General features: G+C 43.3%; 1 protein-coding gene across 1 annotated transcript in view; it reads right to left on the bottom strand.

Annotated features, from left to right (window-relative positions):
- NFRKB (nuclear factor related to kappaB binding protein) overlaps positions 1-19,802 on the bottom strand; it is a gene marked incomplete in the record, with an annotated part of 1,477,031 nt that overhangs the window by 1,081,921 nt on the left and 375,308 nt on the right. Inside the window, 1 exon segment of the mRNA XM_044081086.1 lies at positions 12,835-13,015. Coding sequence (XP_043937021.1) covers positions 12,835-13,015 — 181 coding nt within the window.

The raw sequence follows: 19,802 nt of genomic DNA, 5'->3' as shown, positions 1-19,802 counted from the left end.
ATACCGGACTCCGAATGGGTCTCAGTAGAGGCTGGCGAATCCAATGCAGTGGGCATCAGGGGCTGCAAAAGTGCCTCACTGAGTACCAGCAGACTGGTGACTAGCTTAACGGAAGCATCGTCAGCAGCTTTGGACCTATGCGGTCTGTCTCTGTCTTAAGTTTTTTCGGAAGATCGGTAGTCAGATGGCTTACCGAAGCCATTTCAGAATATTGAGACTGAGAGCGAAAGAATTTAGCGACAAAGAGAGCCTGACAATGAATGGTTCGGGAGTTAAACAAGGCACAAAACCGACAGCGAGGTACATCATGGTCTAGGCCTAAACAGGTGACGCAGTAAGAAAGAAAATCTCTGTGAGGTATTTGCTTTCCACAGGCAAGACAATTATTAACTTTTTCTGACATCAGTTAGAGCAAGAAAAAAGAATCCCCAATGGGGTACTTGGTTTTAGAAGACTTCAGGATTATTCAATTCGTAAATGAAAGCTCAGGTAGCGGTCGATACTTGCTAACTGCTTCTGCTTCAGGCTCCTCGGCAAGAAAGACTGGTGTAATGGTGTCAGCTGCCTGGTTTTATACCCCTGACGACCTGACATCAGTCTTGGAGCGACAGCATCCGACGAGGAAATACTAAGTCGCTGGTATTTGGGTCGACTAAGGGCTACCTGCAGGCAGATAACCTCAAGTGTGATGACTGCAACAGTGAAACACGAAAAACATCTGCACTATGTTCTTCATGTTTCACTGTTGCAGTCATCACATTTGGGTGCATTCCAAAAGCTGAGGAAATGGGTGGGGGCAGTCAAGGAAGCTAGAGGCTGGCTAGCATGCCCTGCAAGACTGCATAGGCAAAACCTGCCCTAGATTTAGAAAAAAGAGACAGGTGGTAATGTTTGGTAAAGTTGTGAACAGATGTCCAGGTGGCAGCCTCCAGGATGTTCCTGGTGGGGAGTCCTCTGAGGAATGCTACAGAGGTGAAGGCTGCTCTGGTGAAGTGGGTCCTGACCCCCCCCCCCTGGTGGGAGGCTGCCATGCTGCTTGTAGCAGAAATGGATGCAGTGTGCTATCCATTTGGAAATAGTTTGCGTGGAGATGGCTTTGCCCTCTGCCCCAGGAGCAAAGCTAACCAGTAGTTAATCAGAATTTCTGAAGGGTTTAGTCATGTCCAGGTAGTATCTGAGCTGTCTGTGCTCATCCAGAGAGTGCAGAATCCTTTCCCCCTTGTTTTGAGGGTTAGGAAAGAATGTTGGTAAATGGATGGATTGTTTGAGAGCCACACTGGATACCACCTTGGGCATGAAGGATGGTTTAGTTCTGAGGGATACCATGTATGCATGGAAGATGATGAAGGGTTCCACTGCTGTGAGTGCTTGCGGCTCAGAGACTCTTCTGGCTGAAGTGATGGCCAAGAGGAAGGTTGTCTTCCAGGAGAGAAATTTTAGCTCTGCAGAAGAAGCAGGTTTGAAAGGTGGTAGGGTGAGCTTTTCCAAGACAAAGTTAAGGTACCAAGCCGGTGTTGGTGCCCTTCTGGGGGCCTCAAGTTGTTAGTCCCTCTGAGGAACTGCTTGATCACAGAGTGTGAAAAAAAGAGGCTGTCCGGTGGGAAATGAGCAGAAATAGCAGAGGCATGAATTTTTATAGAGGAGAAAGAGAGACCACTGTGTAGTAGGTCAGCTAAGTAATCCAGGATGACAGGGATGGAGGGCTGTGCCATATTGGCTCTCTTAGTCTGGATCCAGTTGCAGAACCTTTTCCATTTATCTGCACAAGACATTCTGGTGCTAGGGCATCTGGCCTCTCGGATAACATCCAGAACCTGTTTACTGAGGAGGGCAGAATGGTCAGGAGTCAGGTCATAAGCCAAGCTGCCAAATTGAGTGTCTGGAATTGGGGGTGCATGAATTCACCTGCCCTCTTGGTCAGGAGGTTGGGAATCTGAGGAAGATTCCATGGGAGCAGTGGAGACAGGCTGCGCAAAAGGTGTATTAGTGCTGTCTGGGCCAGTCTGGAGCTATGAGAATGGTCCTTGGTTTTTCCTCCCTTATTTTAATCAGTACCTTGGGAATGAGTGGTAGGGGAGGAAAGGCACAGACCGAAAGGTTTATCCAGGGGAAGGACAGGGTATCTACTTTCCATGCTATGCAGTGATGCTCCCTAGTGCAGAATTTGCAGAGCTGATGATTGGTGTGGGAGGCAAAGAGGATGACCTCCAGAATTTCCCATTTTTGAGTCATTAGTAAGAAGGTGTTTCTGTTGAGCTGCCACTCGTGGGGGGTCCAACAGTTTTCTGCTTAATTGGTCTGCCAGAGAGTTCAGAGAACCCAGCAGGTATTGTGCTACCAAGCGTAGATGCAGGGAAGATGCTGTGAACCAAAGGGTTATGGCCATCCTGCATAGCGGGTAGGAGTGAGTCCCTCCCTGCTTGTTGATGTACCATATCACTGTGTTGTCTGTTTTGATTAGGAGAACTCCTGGAGAGAGAAGAGGTTTGAAAGCTATAAAGGCCTGCTGCACAGCCATCATCTCTTTTAGATTGATGTGTAGGTGGAGTTGCTGTGGGTTGCATTGGCCCTGTATGCACCTGCCATCCAGATGTGCACCCCATGTGTAGTCTGAGGCTTCTGCAGTGATGGTCTGGGTGGCGGGGTGTGGGGAAAAGGGCAGTCCCTTGTTGTGGGAGAAGGCTGTTGCCCACCAAATAAATTCCTCCTTCAGGCAAGGAATAACAGGTAAAAGAGTTTCCAGATCTTGAGAGTGTTGACACCAAAGGCTCTTTAGGTACCATTGAAGTTTCCTCATATGCAGTCTGGCATATAGAATAAGGAGTATGCAAGATGCCATGAACCCCAGGGCTTGCAGGATTTCCCTTGCAGAAAGTTGGGGTCTGGTGACCAGCTGAGAGAAGTAAGCTGATAGGAAATTTTGTTTCTCTGGTGTTAGGCATGCCATCTGGGATGCTGTGTCCAGACTTGCTCCCAGGAAGATTTTCCTTTTGGTGCGTACCTGTTTGTATTTCTATTCGTTGACTGTGTACACTAAGGAGGTTAAGTAGGTCCTTTACAAAGGCCAGGTCTTTCAGCAGCTTTTCCTGGATGTCTACCTGAATAAGACAGTCCAAATTTAATTCAAGGAATCCAGACAATCTCCAAAAATGTGCAGAACAAGAAAGATTCCAAGAAAACAAGTGACAGGATCCAGTTCTTATATTAAAAAACAGGTTTAATGTATCCAAAAATAAAAACAGGTTGAGCGCTTTCTTCTACTGACAGTAGATTTCATCAGAACACTCATCGTACTTTTTGAAATCCATTTATAATAATATTCCCGCCCTTGACATTCAGTTATTCACTCATTCAATTAAGTCAATAATTCTGAAGGACTTTTTTTAAAAAAAAACCTTAAAAATATACCTATGTAAAAATATGTACAAAAGACTGTTCATAAAGTTAATATACTATATAACAACAATTCCTAAAACATACTACATATACTTATACAAACTTCCTGTTCAGATTTGCACTAAATTTAGTTGAATTCCATTCTATCTAAATACATATACTATAATGTTTATATTATATTTCTAGTATATTTCTTATATATACATTGACACCAGTGTTTCCAGTGATCCCATAATGTTCACTAAATGTAAATGTAACAATACACCTGTCCAGCAACAGAATATGAGACTAAATAATCTACATAATATTAACTAAAAATATATATTTTAAACCCTGATGAGAGGTTTTGTGGGTGCATGTTCATTGATACCTGGGGCACTGGCCGCGTTTAGTCTCATCTGCCATTTGATTTCTTTCTCTCCCAATATGGCCTTGACATTCCCTCCCCTAGGGTCACTCCTAACCACTTCCAGTATGGCAAACTTAAAAGAATCACATCCAGTACTTTCTTCTAAATGCCTATACAATGCATTATTCTTATCTTTCTTTTTAATACAATAAAGGTGATCATAAATCCTGTTTCGCAACATTCTATCCGTTTTCCCTATGTAGTAACTGGGACATGTTGTACACTTCCACAAATAGATGACATGCTGTGTCTGACAATTCCCCCTTCTGAAATATATTCTACTCTTGATGTTGTTTTCTAGACATAACTGTTTATCTTCCAGAATATATGGACATTGGTTACAATGTCCACATCTTTTGGTTCCCTCAATATTCATTTTTACTATTTCTTTTCTATTAGATGTCCTGTCTTCTGTCATCCTTTTACACAAAAGACCAGGAGCAGGCAGTCCTATTCACTTAAAAACATATTTAATTAACTTTGGCTTAAAGTGCGTTTATTTCGATACACTTTTCGTCGGAGAATATATCCGACTTCTTCAGAAGAAAAAACAGTCATTGAGCAACAACAAGAGTTCCACAATAAGTATGTTACCTGATTTAATTTAATTAGTGGGTTGGTCCTTTCTTTAGTTCACAGGTAATTACTATGGAAATAAATTACTTCGGTATTTTCCACTCCCTTGTCCCATTTAATTGTGGAATGACTCTATAAGATTTTCTTATAGTGCATGTTCCACAAAAACACCAGGAATCCAACCCACCAGGCATCCATACTCCAAACCCCAAGAAAAGCAGGTTAACAATAGTATTAAAAATACATTTTTCAAGTTGATATTATTGAAAAAAACATTTTTCAAGTTGGTATTGTTAAAAAAACAATTAAGGCACCTCACTTAGTTAATACACAATTTCATACCTAAATTCAAAACAAATCATTTACCTCAACTTATAGTTACTTAAAAAGTACAGTTGGCAGTAACGTCACTTATGTGTCCCCTTCCCAAAAAGTTAAAACTCTAGAATAAACTTAATATGCGTAAAGGTTCATGAAATTACATGAAGGGAAAATTAAAAATGCAAAGTGTACATAAAAATGTACACAAACTGTATATTTTAAAAACTTTGTCCTAGAAATTACGGACGAGGTAAAGCGCAAAAGAAGGGCAAAGGAGTATGTCCCATTGCTAAATAACAACACAAATGGGGATGGGACAAATGCATCAAGGGTAATGGAGGAAAACAATTCACACTTCTTATATGGTTTCAGTTGCACATTTAACTTAGACTCACACTTGATTAGAAACTTATTTCTGAAAAACTGGGAGTTTTTATGTAATGACAATGAACTCCAAACTATTTTGCCACCAACGCCCAAAATAATATATAAACGAGGAAAAAACTTGAAGGAACTACTGGAAGGGGCTGGCCGAACCTATACAACCCATTTAGGGATGTTCAAGTGTCAAATGTGCAAATACTGTAAACACATTGATGAAGGACAGAACTTTGTAATAGGTGACCAGAAGTTTTGAACCCACTCTAAATTCAACTGTAACAGCAGACTAGTGGTATACTTAGCTAAGTGCTCGTCTTGTCCAGCATTTTATATTGGGAAGACCGATAGGAGACTTAATGAGAGGATTTACGAGCACTTATACAGTATCAGGAATAACAAGACGACAAATGCTTTAGCAAGGCACCATGTCGATAACATTGGTCATGAATTTAAATTTAGAGTAATAGACCAACAAATAAGGGACATAAGAGGAGGCTATGACTCTTTAAAATTAGAAAGGAAAGAACTACTTTGGCAGTTAAGGACTAATGCTAACCAAAAACCTGGCATTAACGAAATGTCCTCTATTGCATGCATTTTAAAATTGAAAAATCTAGAGAGGTGAACCCAACAGATAACGAATATTGACACGAAGATGTTAACCACGATATACGGAAAGGCTATTTTAAAACCAAGGAATAACCTAGTACAATAAAGTGATGAATAAAATCCACATATTGTTGAAAAGATTTTTTAAAATATACAGTTTGTGTACATTTTTATGTACACTTTGCATTTTTAATTTTCCCTTCATGTAATTTCATGAACCTTTACGCATATTAAGTTTATTCTAGAGTTTTAACTTTTTGGGAAGGGGACACATAAGTGACGTTACTGCCAACTGTACTTTTTAAGTAACTATAAGTTGAGGTAAATGATTTGTTTTGAATTTAGGTATGAAATTGTGTATTAACTAAGTGAGGTGCCTTAATTGTTTTTTTAACAATACCAACTTGAAAAATGTTTTTTTCAATAATATCAACTTGAAAAATGTATTTTTAATACTATTGTTAACCTGCTTTTCTTGGGGTTTGGAGTATGGATGTTGGATTCCTGGTGTTTTTGTGGAACATGCACTATAAGAAAATCTTATAGAGTCATTCCACAATTAAATGGGACAAGGGAGTGGAAAATACCGAAGTAATTTATTTCCATAATAATTACCTGTGAACTAAAGAAAGGACCAATCCACTAATTAAATTAAATCAGGTAACATACTTATTGTGGAACTCTTGTTGTTGCTCAATGACTGTTTTTTCTTCTGAAGAAGTCGGATATATTCTCCGACGAAAAGTGTATCGAAATAAACGCACTTTAAGCCAAAGTTAATTAAATACGTTTTTAAGTGAATAGGACTGCCTGCTCCTGGTCTTTTGTGTAATTTACTAGTGGAGATCAATCGTTATATTTTCTGTCATCCTTTTGATATTCATTCCGGTTTTATACACAAGAGGGTTTTACTCCTATTTTACCACACATTGTATTGTTGCTTGTTATAATGTTCCAGTTTTGTTCTGTAATATTCCTAATTTCTCCTGCATATGAACTAAATTCTAAAATATACGCCCTTTGATATCAATCATTGCCTCTGTTCTTGTCTATAGTGTTCTGAATGTTAATGTCATTACCCAAGAGTGGAACAAACTTTTTCCCCCATTCACTTATCACATATTCTGTGATATCCTTGATTAAAATCACAGGATATCCTCTCTCTCTGAATAGTTCACCTATGAATCTGATTTCTTTAATCATATCATCTTTAGGGGTAGTCATTCTGGCTGCCCTTATACATTGCCCTTTCAAAATACTTTTTTTCTGTGCATATGGATGGTTACTGGAATATTCCAAATATGAATTACAAAAATTTCTTTCCTGTAAATTCTGGATTGAAAAGTGTGTCAGTCATTGAAAATGAAAGTGTCCAAATAATTTATTCCCATCTTACTAACATTGTGTGTAAATTTCAAATAAGGGCTGTTATGATTAATATATTCTATAAATTGTGTTACAGATTCTTCTGTTCCTTTCCATAAAAACATATCATCCAAAAATCTCACATAACATACTATATACTCCTTCCAAGGGGTATCCAAGATGAATTCTTCTTCCCAGTCTAGTAATACTAGATTGGCATATATGGCAGCATTCAGAACACTATAGACAAGAACAGAGGCAATGATTGATATCAAAGGGTGTATATTTTAGAATTTAGTCCATATGCAGGAGAAATTAGGAATATTATAGAACAAAATTGGAACATTATAACAAGCAACAATGTGTGGTAAAATAGGAGTAAAACCCTCTTGTGTATAAAACAGGAATGAATACCAAAAGGATGACAGAAGACAGGACATCTAATAGGAAAGAAATAGTAAAAATGAATATTGAGGGAACCAAAACATGTGGACATTGTAACCAATGTCCATATATTCTGGAAGATAAACAGTTATGTCTAGAAAACAACATCAAGAGTAGAATATATTTCAGAAGGGGGAATTGTCAGACACAGCATGTCATCTATTTGGGGAAGTGTACAACATGTCCCAATTACTACATAGGGAAAACGGATAGAAGGTTGCGAAACAGGATTTATGATCACCTTTATTGTATTAAAAAGAAAGATAAGAATAATGCATTGTACAGGCATTTAGAAGAAAGTACTGGATGTGATTCTTTTAAGTTTGCCATACTGGAAGTGCTTAGGAGTGACCCTAGGGGAGGGAATGTCATGGCCATATTGGGAGAGAAAGAAATCAAATGGCAGATAAGACTAAATGCGGCCAGTGCCCCAGGTATCAATGAACATATACCCACAAAACCTCTCATCAGGATTTAAAATATATATTTTTTAGTTAATATTATGTAGATTATTTAGTCTCATATTCTGTTGCTGGACAGGTGTGTTGTTACACTTACATTCAGTGAACATTATGGGAACACTGGAAACACCAATGTCAATGTATATATAAGAAATATACTAGAAATATAATATAAACATTATATTATATGTATTTAGATAGAATGGAATTCAACTAAATTTAGTGAAAATCTGAACAGGAAGTTTGTATAAGTATATGTATTATGTTTTAGGAATTGTTGTTATATAGTATATTAACTTTATGAACAGTCTTTTATACATATTTTTACATAGGTATATTTTTAAAGTTTATTTTAAAAAAAGTCCTTCAGAATTATTAACTTAATTGAATGAGTGAATAATTGAATGTCAAGGGCGGGAAATATTATTATAAATGGATTTCAAAAAGTACGATTTGTGTTCTGATGAAATCTACAGTCAGTAGTAGAAAGCGCTCAACTTATTTTTATTTTTGGATACATTAAACCTGTTTTTAATATAAGAACTGGATCCTGTCACTTGTTTTCTTGGAATCTTTCTAGTTCTGCACTTTTTTGGAGTGAATAAGACAGTTGTCTGAGTAGGGATAAATTTGAATATTTCTTTGTCTGCAAAAAGCAATGGCCAGAGCCAGGCATTTTGTGAAAACTCTGGGAGCAGTAGATAAGCCAAAGGGAAGTGCAGAGAACTGAAAGTGTTGAGATCCTGCCCTGAAGCGAAGATATTTTCCGCAGGACTCCCTGATGGGAATGTGGAGGTAGGCTTCTTTTAGGTCCAGAGTGACTAGCCAAGCATCCTTGGACAGCATGGGTAGCAGCTGCTGGAGAGTGAGCATTTTGAATTTTGGGATCACCAGGAAGGTGTTTAGAATGGACAGGTCAAGGATGGGGCACCAGGTGCCCTCTTTTCTGGGTACCAGAAAAAGTCTGGAGTAGAGGCCTTGGCCTATCTGTTATGCAGGAATGTGTTACACTGCTCCCAAGGAGAGTAGGGTATGGATTTGCTATTGAGCCTCTGCCCACTGATTTGGTGGTAGATCCGAGAACCCTTTGGGGGTTGGAAGGGTGTGGAAGAATTTGTAGCCCTGAGACACAATGTTCAGAACCCATTGGTCCTTGGTAATGGTGGCCCAGGTGCTTGAGTGAAGGGAGAGTTTTCATCATAGGGGGTATGTGATGGTGGGCAGAGGTGAGGTAGGGAGGGGGTGAGTCATTGTGAGTTTTTGCCATAAGGGGGTGGCTTAGAACTCACTGGCTTTGAAGTGGAGGCAGTCCACTACTTAGATCTCTCCAACCCATGGGACTGCTGTCTTGGAGGTCTGTTTCCATGAGGCCTAGGCTAGCCCTGTTTACTAGGTGCAGGAAAGGACCAGTGCTTGGAAGGAAAATGCCTGCTGAACCTAGGGGGCTGTACTTGTAAGAAATCGTTAACAGTCTGCACAGATTTTGCTTTTTCTTCCATCTTTTTTTAACACTTCTTCTGCTTTAGTACCAAATAAGTTATCTTTGTGCAAGGGTGCATCCAACAGTTGTGATTTGACATGGCCTGGCAGGGGTTGCTCCTTAAGCCATGCATGTCTTCTAATGACAGATCCAGTGACTGCTACCCTGCAAGAAGCTTCTAGGGCGTCAAAACTGCAGTGCAAAGTGTGTTTAGTTACTTGACCAGCAGAGTGCATTAATTCCTGTAAATCTTTAGATTCTGCCAATGCAGGAAAGGAAGAAATTCTTTGTTTAAGGAGCTCCAAGGTATGTTGCTAATATTTAAGCACATGGAACTGACAAATGAGTGCCCTGATAGCAAGAGTAGCTGAAGTGTATACTTTTCTGGTCCATCTGTCCAGAGCTCTGGAATCCCTGTCGGGGGGGGGGGGGTTCTTAGCTGAAGTAGCTTTAACCCCTTTTGGGCCTTGAGTAAAAACCCAACTCCGGACCCTGAGGTCATTAAAGAGATAGTTGTGAGAGCGAGGGACTCTGTAATACAGGTCTGGCTTTCTAGGAGCAGGGGGGAGGGCATCTAGAGTCAAGCTGGATTCAAGGAAGACATCATCTACCACATCTAGGACAGGGGGGATAGCTAAGGGCCTGTGCTGTGGAAGGTCAAGGAACTCTCTGAGTCTCTTTTTAAACAGTAGGTAGTCTTGACTCTCCCATTTGAAATGCTCCCTTAAAGTATGCAGGGTTTCCCCAAAGGAAAAATCCCCTGGTGGAGAGGCTGAAGGAATAGAGTCCTCTGTATCAGAATTCTCATATGTAGAGGGGGCTGCATGTCTTCATAGTCAGATGCATCAGATTCATCTGACTCTTGTTCAGACAACACTTCTGGAGACAGATCTCTTTTTCTTTTCGAGGTTGTGGCTTGGCTTCCCCTAATCAGCATGATAAGGTCCTCTGCCATTCCAAGCATTTGTGACTGAGGCAAGGGAGCAGGCATCAAAGAATTACATGAAGTCTTTTTCTTGAGGGTGGTTCGACCCCTGGGCCTAATGAACTTGGTTGTTTTAAAAAGAACAGTAGCCGGGAAAGAAGGTGTCAGTTTACGTCTGGATTCGGTATTGCGAAGGACTTCCTCGGAAGCCAGTGCCTGCACAGCGGCTCCGGACCCATCCAAGGTAGAGACAACCGCAGGATCCTTAGACGAAGAAGCATTCTGTGACATACCGGACTCGAAAAGGGTCTCGATAGAGGAATGCGAATTAACTAAAGCGGGCATCAGGGGGTGCAAAAGCGCTTCACTGAATTCCGGAGGACTGACGACCAGCTTGGTAGTAGCGTTGTCTGAAGGTTTAGTCTTGTACGGCCTGTCTCTGTCTTTCTCTTTACATTTTTTTAGAAGATCTGCTGTTGGGTGGCTTACAGAAGCCATATTGGAATTCGAGGACTGTAAATGGATATATCTGGCTAAAATATGGGCCCGACAACGATTAGTTCTGGAGTTAAACAAAGCATACAACCAATGGAGAGGGACGTTGTGGTCTCTGGCTAGACAAGTGATGCAGTAGTAGTGGAAGTCCTGATGTGGTATTTGCTTTCCACAGGTGAGACAATTATTAACTTTTTCTGACATTGGTTAGTGCAAGAAAAAAGGATCCCCAACGGGGTACTTAGCTTTTGAAGACTTCAACTTCAATTCGGAAATGAAATTCAGGTAGTTGCCGACTGGCCCTCGTGCAAACTGCTTCTGCTTTGGGCTCCACGGTAAGAAAGACTGATGCAATGGTGTCGGCTGCCTTCCTTTATACCCCTGATTACCTGACGTCAGTCTTCAAGCGACAGCAGCCGATGCAGAAATACTAAGTCTCCGGTATTCAGGCCAGCCAAGGGCTACCACAGCAGGGATAACCCAAATAAGATGACTGCAACAGTGAAACATGAAGAACATCCACACTTTTCTGATTTAACCAAAATGTCTAACAATGCTATGGCTGTCATGTAGAGTACATATAAACCTGCAAGTTGAAATATCTATTACTGCAGGCACTGCTCCCCAACACGACAGCTGACCATCAGCTGCCACCAACTCTTTTCTTGATTCTCCTGGTCTATCAGACCAACCTTAGCTTCCCCCAGGCTCAAATCAACCACATCTAGGGACTTGTGAGAAAAACAGGTGCACTGGTGGAGAAACATATTGCTGCCATGGAGTATGTCCTAACACCTCCCACCTGTTGGCAACCCTGCAAGCTCCACTGAAGCTCTGTATCAGTAGGTGCATGCACACTTCCTCACAAGCTCAACCTCTGGCTTAGAGGCTCACTGTTCATGCAGCACAGAGTTTTCCAGGCTCATATGATGCTTACTGCATGGTGCTGCTAGTTGTATACAGATCATCTCAGCTGCAGTAAGGTCTTTATTCCAATGTGTCATGATGCTTCTCACAGACACTGTTTTGGGTTAATGCATTTACTCATACACAATGTGTTATGCCCATAAATTGACCGTTTTACTTTTCTACTCATGCAACAACAGAATACCCACTATGAGATTCTGTAAGTATGACACTTTTTCTAAAGTGGGCCATTCATGAGTTTGTGCTACCAAAACACTTCTGTCTAGAAGTAAACAAGAGGAAAACTGACATACAAGTTGAGCCACAGATAGGCAAGTGGTCAGTCCACTAATAGCTTCCTTAACCTAAACAAAACAAGAGGTAAAGCAAACACCTATTCTAGAGACCTAAATCTAAAATACCACATCAAAAACACCAGATGGCATGACAGATACCTAACCCAACATATCTCCCATCTCTCCAACAGGCTGCCCTTGCATATCAAGCAGATCACTTTCCTAGCAACCCTTAAAACCAGTCTGAATGTAAAGATAGGTAATCACAAATTTTCACTGAGGATATATGAAGAAAGTCTGTTCAATGGGGGACACTGTTAGTCTCCCACCAGTATTGGGTGATGTGATTGAGCTTCTTGATGGTCTCCTTTGACCATAAGTTTAGTAAGAACTATTCCCATTTTATGTTACACTATATGACCAAACTTGAGCAAAGACATGTTGAACAGTAAAACTGAAACACTATGTACTTGCCTTTCATGTCGCACACCAATATGCAAGATCCTACTTCTGACAACTTGCTCTGATAATCTACCTGTGGCTTATTTCTCATAATCGTATATGGAATGATTTCTTTTAGCACCTAATGTATTAGTCTGAAATCCCAAAATCCCAAATCTCACAGCCTACCTGCACAATAAATATATTTATTCTATAGAATGAAGCCAATGATCTCAACACAAATTTCAACACAGTATTTACAGTACAAAGAATTTAGTATGAATTAGCCAAAACAGAGAGTCTACGGATAGACAGCAGCATATACTCACTCCTCCTTAACTGGTGTCAATGGAGGAACTGGAGGCTCCGGTGGAAGTTCTGGAATAACTTCAGGAGTTGCCAACAACTCTGGCAAATCTTCTGGCTCTGTTTTTATCACTTTGAGCTTTTTCTTCTTCTTCTCTTCTTTCTCTTTTACCTTCTTCTTAGGGACTGCCAGGTCAAACAAAGCTAATGGGAAAAGGACATATAATAATGCTGAAAGATGAAACAAGAAATAAACGCTCATGGAAACACACTAATGCACACAAACGAAATCATACACTTGTAAGGAAATGTACAACTCACTTTTGTTCCAGTGAGATATGCATCTTGTGATATCATGCACTGGACTTGATGCATGTTTCCATGTACTCCAGCACAATAATATTCAAACCCATCTTACCTGAGCTTCTTCTGTACAAAATAGATATTACACACCTGTTCCCAACCATGTAAAGAATAGGCACAGTAAAATCCCTGATCATTCAGCACCAAAGAGGGATAAATCCCTGACTATGCTCCTAAGTGACTTTTGATCAATTTGTGGCTATAAAGCTTGACTGAGCTGACAGAAGAGGATATTCTGATTCAAAATGAAGCAGTATGGGGTCAGCTGTTCAACCACCAAGCTGCTTCACCAGTTGTTCTTATTGCCAGCGTACAGGAGCATATGCACATATCAGTGAAGGCATTTGGTCCCCAGGGTGATTATTGGTCATTTATCATCTTGTGTTCTCACCACTCACCCGCCAACAGGAGGCCTAATAAAGATGCCTCACAGTTAGGATACTAGTGAAGGAACAAAACACACTGAGAATGCCTGTATGATGACCTCTCCTAGCCAGCACTTGCCCTCACTGGGGAATACCCAGAATGGGAGAATGAATGAGCATGTCTAATAGGAGAGGCTTGATGACTGGCAGGTACAACTGGAAAAAGAACATGGAAAGCAATATAAAGTCCTTCTTCATCCTCAACCCCAAACCAATATAACCAAGAAAAGGGAACTGGCCTTCTGTCAATCTTCACCACCCACCCACAGAGGAGTCCTGCATATTGTGCGTCACATTCCCTCAGGAAATCAGTGTCATACAAGAAAGCTTCCTGCACGCTACTGGGCAGTAAAACTGTCAATCTAAACAAAGGGCACTAGTGTAAGAGTATAAAAAAAGAAGTTATGTACTCACTATAACGTTCCATCTGAGTAGTTGTACTTCATTTGTCTTCAACCTGTGGGAATACGGATCTGTATAGGATCCGAGCCGGCAACTATTGCTAGCATCAGCTCTGAGCTCCAGACTCCTCCCCTTACTCATAATACACCTCCATTGCCTTCCATCCCCAGATCGAGTTTGCTGAACTTATACTGAGAACCCGACCTGATAATATACTTGTGACGTATACTGCAGCACATAGGCTGATCATGCGCCAAGGTCCGAGGGAAGGAGGGAGGGATGGTTGAAGACAAATGAAGTACAACTACTCAGATGGAACTTTAAGGTGAGTAGATAATTTCTTTATCTGAAGTACTTTACTTCATTTGGTCTTCAACCAGTGGGACACAGTCCCCAGCTACTAAACTCCTCGGAGGCCCTCATGGAAGGATATTCTGGAGCACCGCAGAACCAAAGGATGCTCTTCTTCTGGAAGTCAAATCCAATTTGTAATTAGAAATAAATGTATGAGATGAGGAGCAAGTAGCTGCAGAATAAATGTCATCCAAAGACACTAGACCAAAAAGCCACAGACGTAGCCATGGAAGTAGTGGAATGAGCTTTTACCTGACCTGGAGGAGACATGCCTCTGTCCGTACAGACCTGCAGGATGCATGGGGAAATCCATCTAGCTATAGTGACCTTGGAGATTGTTTTCTTCTATAAACCCTTTTTGGGGAAACCTAACAATTGATCAGACTTACGGAAATTTTTTGTCCTGTGCAAATAGAATCGTAACTGTCTATGAACATCCAACTTGTGGAGCTTGTATTCTATCTTGTTTGTAAAATTGGGAAAGAGCACAGGCAAATTAATAGTCTGATATTGATTGGTGATGCCTCCTTAGGAAGAAAGGATGGATTGGTTAGAAGGGAAACTCTGTCTTTATGAAAAATCATGTACGGAAGTTTGATGGACACAAGGCCTGTAATTCTGAAACCCTTCTAGCAGAAGTAATAGCCACCAGAAAAGCTGTTTTCCATGATACAAATTTTAGATCTGCAGTTGTGGCAGGCTCAAAAGGCTGTGCGACCAAAGCTTGAAGAACCACAGTAAGGTCCCATGGAGGAACAGGATCTTTGACCAGGGGGGTGTAACAAAAAGGTGCCTTTGATAAAGGCTTTACACAGTGTGGAAGATGTTAAAGAGGCATAATTCTCGCCCACATAAAAATGAGAAACGACAGCCAACTGAACTTTGACAGTAGAAGAACTAGCTCTGTGCTTGAAAATATCAGCTAGAAAATCAAGAATAGCTGAAATAGGGGCTGTGAAAGGGTCTAAACTCCTTTGAGAGGCCCAGAAAGAAAAATGTTTCCACTTGCTGTGATAAACCTCCCTGGTCGAAGACTTATGACCAGCTACCAAAATAGATCTAACTGAGGGGGATAAGTCCAGGAGTCCTAGCAATTACGGGAACTGGAGCAGCCAAGCCATGAGCTTCAGGATGTCCAGACTTGGATGAGGCACCCCCCCGAAGGGTGTAAAATTAAACCCGGAATGGGATCTAGGATCCAAGATGGAGCCAGAAGGTGAGACCAAAGGAAGGGAAACCATACCTGGCGAGGCCAGAATGGGGCAATGAGGATCACCTTGCTCCCCAGTCGACAAGCTTTCTGCAGAAACCGGGGAATGAGAGGTACTGGCGGGTAAGCATACAGAAGACCGGGAGGCCAACCATGAACTAGAGCACGTCTGGGGGACTCCCCGGCAGGGGGTTCAGAGTGAAAAGCTTGCTGCACTTCGTGTTGGAAAGAGATGCGAAGAGATCACAGCAAGGTTGACCCCACTCGCTGAAGATCTACTCCGCTACTGACAGATTCAGAGACTACTCATAAGGCATCAGAATGGTCCAACAGCCTGTCCAGTAGGATGTTGGACCGTCCCAGGATGCACGTTGCGATGAGAAAGCGACCGGTGGAGATTGCCCATTCCCATACTCTCATGGCCTGGCGACAAAGGGGGTAAGATTGGGCCCTCATTGTTTGTTGATATACCAGACTACTGAAATGTTGTCTGACTGAATGGCAATCGTCCCCAGAGGAAGAAAGGCGTGAAAGGCTTGCAATGCTAAAAGGACCGCCCTCATCTCTAGGACAATGATATGCAAGTTGGTTTCTATGGGGGACCACAGGCCTTGGACTGTCCCGCCCAAACAATGACCCCCCCCACCCAAGTTGGGAGACATCCATGGTCACTGTGGTTTGGGCCATGGCTGCAACAAAGGGTTGTCCCTCCAAAATGTCTGGAGAGCTCATTCACCATATGAGGGAACGACCGACACACTTGACTTAGATGGATAGGATAAGTGAATGGCAGTTCCAACAGGGACCACTGAACCGCTAGAGTCCAATGAAGAATTCGCATGTATAACCGAGCACACGGAAGAAGAGTTATGGTCGCCGCCATTGAGCCCAGGGCCCTCAACACTGATTCTGCCATTGGAAGATGAAAATGGTAGATCAGGGAGACATGCATCCTCAGGTTTTGAACTCTCTCCGAGGTCAACAATATTTTGCACTGAAGAGTATCTATCCTGGCACCAATGTAGTCTATCCCCTGTACAGGATCTAGGAGAAATGTGGATGTGTTGATTGTGATGCCCCACCTCAGGGCAAGTGTCAGGAAGTAATCCCTGGTTTGGGAAAGCAGACGCCTGGTGGGAGCAGTGAGGATCCAATCGTCCAGGTACGGATAGACCTGAATTCCCTGAAGCCTCAGGTGAGCCGCTACAACTGCCATCACTTTGGTAAACACCCTGGGGGCTGTGGTGAGACCAAAGGGTAGGGCTTGAAATTGATAATGATTTACTCCTAGCCGGAAGTGGAGGAACCTCCTGGAGCTTATGTGCATTTTTTATGTGATAGTAAGCATCCCGGAGATCTAACAAGCATATCCAGTCGCTCTCTTGCAGGTAAGGCATGATGGACTGTAGTGTGACCATCCAGAACTGCTCTTTGGCAACAGACAGGTTAAGGGCAGAAAGGTCCAGAATGGGCCTTAAGTCCCCCGTTTTCTTTGGCACCAAGAAGAACCTGGAGTAGAAGCGCGATCCATACTGATCTGGGGGGACGGTTTCATTGGCTCGTTTTAAAAGTAGCTTGGACATTTCCTGTGCTGCTGCCTCCCTTTGCATGGGTGGAACGTCCGGGAGGTGTATGGGAGATATGGGGGAACCCACGAATGGGGATAGAGTATCCTCGGGATATGATTTAAAGCGCCCAGCGATCAGTTGTTATGGACTCCCATGCCGCTGGCTGCAAGGACAATCGTCCGACTGCCTCCAGAGTAGAGCAGTCGGGCAACCCCACAGGGTTGCTGCCCAGGTCTGTCTGAGAAAGGTTCTCGAGACCCGAAGTTCCGCGGACCCCCACTGCCTCTGGGCCGGCATCCATTCTATCCCCCTCTGCCTCTGGGGGAAGAAGAGCCCCGAGTGTCCCGGGAATACTGAGACTTCTGGAACCACATATTCTTTTTCCCTCTCTGGTTTCGAGAAAAGGACCTTTGAGGGTTAGAGAAGTGGATCCTGATGGCAGACAGTGTCTTCCTGTCCTTCTCACTCTGGACTAATGTTTCCTTGATGGTCTTACTGACAAGTGTAGAGCTGTCATAAGGGGCACTGGCAAACGACGCCTTAAAGGATTCGGAAAATTGACATAACCTGAGCCAGGCATTATGCCTCATGGACACACCGGACCCAGCCACCCTAGCCGCTCCTTCCATAGCATGGGAGAGGAGTCGCATGGACATATTAGATACTGCTTTTAGAGTGGCCATCCTGACGGAGAACGAAGCCTTGTCCTCCTGCGACATGGACTTGGGGGGAGATTCCTCCAGCTCCTTTACCAGGTCGCGTTGGAGTCTAGTGACATGGGCCAAGTAATTCAGCACCCTGTTCGAAAAGGTAGCTGAAGCATACACCCGCTTCCCTAGGTGATCCATCATTCATAACTCCCAGTCATGAGGGTGGACCGAGGAACTGTCCTGATCAAGTTCCTTCTTAGTGGCTGCTGCTACCACCATGGCATCCACGGGGGAGCCCTTATTCCAAGATGGCCTATAAATGGGGGGGCTTAAAATTTTATCGGGTCGCTTGAGGATAGGTTCTATGGTGTGAGGTTCCTTCCATGCCTGCGAGAGTGACCAAATCAACCAAAGGGTCTATGGGAGGGGACACCCAGGAAGTAGACGTGCCCGTGCAGAAAGCCTCCAAGAATACAGACTCATCAGAAGAGGGTTTGGGGGCAGACCAACCTCCCCGCTGGTGCAGGATCTTCATGATGTCTCCAAAGGAGACATCCTCGGGAGGTGATCTTCGGGAATCCACTCCATCATCTAAATCCATGTCCTCGGTGAGAGACTCAGGGGAGTCCAAGTGTCTCCTCTTGCAAGTATGCTTGTGAGGCACATTTCTGGTGGGGCTCTCCGGGGGGTGCTCGCAAGCCATTTGTTCCTCAGGGGAACCGTCTGGGGCTCTTCAAGCATGGGCTGTCCCTCTGGTAAGACAATGGGGACCGTAGACAGAGCCAAGCCATGGGGGTCTGGGAGGAGTCAGGGTCAGGGGTCTCGATCTGACGGACAGGACTCTTTCTACCACATTGAACACCGAAGGAGAGCAAACTTCCCGGGAAGCTAATAAGGAGGCCGGTCTCCCCGGGTCCGATGCAAGAATCTGAGCCAGGCTCGAGGTGGATGGAGCTCTAAGGTAGGGGACCTGGCCTGACAAAGTCGGAGCCGATGGAAAAGGATCCACTCCCTCGGATCCGACACCCAAGCTCCAGCTCTGGCTGCGTGGCTCGGATCCAAGCTCGTCAGATCCAAAATGCTCCAAGCAGCTGTCAGCGTCGAGGAAACAAGCACCATCGGTGCCAACCCTCTGACCAAAGCTAACCTCGGATCAGAGTACTGTGAAGCCAAAGGCCGGATCGGAGAAGGAAAAATGGGATAAAAGAAAGGAAGCGAGCTCCCCTCTCCAGAGGGAGGGGGGGTGGCAAGACCACCATCTAGATCTGTGTACGGATAAAGCGCCTCATCATCTTATCCAGATCCATATCCGACAAGGAGCGGGTTTGAGCGTGATGTGGCCATGGACTCCGACCTGGCGGGTCAGGGTACCGAGGCCCAAGAGATTGGACATGCCTTCTCCGGCTTTGGGGAGAACCTTGAAGATTGGAGCCGAGGGGAGTCACGGGTCTGTGGGGTTTTGCTAGGTGAAGCAAAGTCCAGGGACCACTTCCTCTTTTCCCTCGTCTTCGACTCTCCCTCCCTTTCTCTACCTCTCTTCTGCTCTGCTACCACAGGCTTACATACAAGAGTTTGAGTCCCAGCCTGGGAGGGAGGAGAAGCCAGAGGCAGAGAGGAGGGAGAGGCAGTCACAGTAGCTGCTGTGACTGAAGCCGAAGACATGGAAAATTAGTTGGTAGGAGGAAGAAGACCTTTGAGGGCCAACTTGGCCTTCCTATCCTTTAAGTCGCAGGGGATGAAGCCTGCACAAATGTTGCAATCCCCACTAAGGTGGGCCACACCCAAGCACAACACACACAGAGTGTTGGCCATCTGCTTGGGAGAGCTTATGGCCACACTCTGTGCAGCACTTAAAGACAAGCTTTTCAGTCATTCTAAGGCAAAAGAAAGCCTTGAAAAAGACAGGCAAATATTTCCTAAAAAATCACTCACACACACCCACTCACCATGCTAATCTACAGAACAACACTGAGGGGTAGGCTAAAAAACATTGCTTATAAAAACATGCACTAAAATAAA

Source organism: Protopterus annectens, chromosome 8.part0, assembly GCF_019279795.1.
Source record: "Protopterus annectens isolate FY-2018-M chromosome 8.part0, PAN1.0, whole genome shotgun sequence".
Lineage (NCBI taxonomy): Eukaryota > Metazoa > Chordata > Ceratodontiformes > Protopteridae > Protopterus > Protopterus annectens.
Note: the sequence above shows the minus strand (reverse complement) of the source record. Positions and strands in the feature narration are given on the sequence as shown.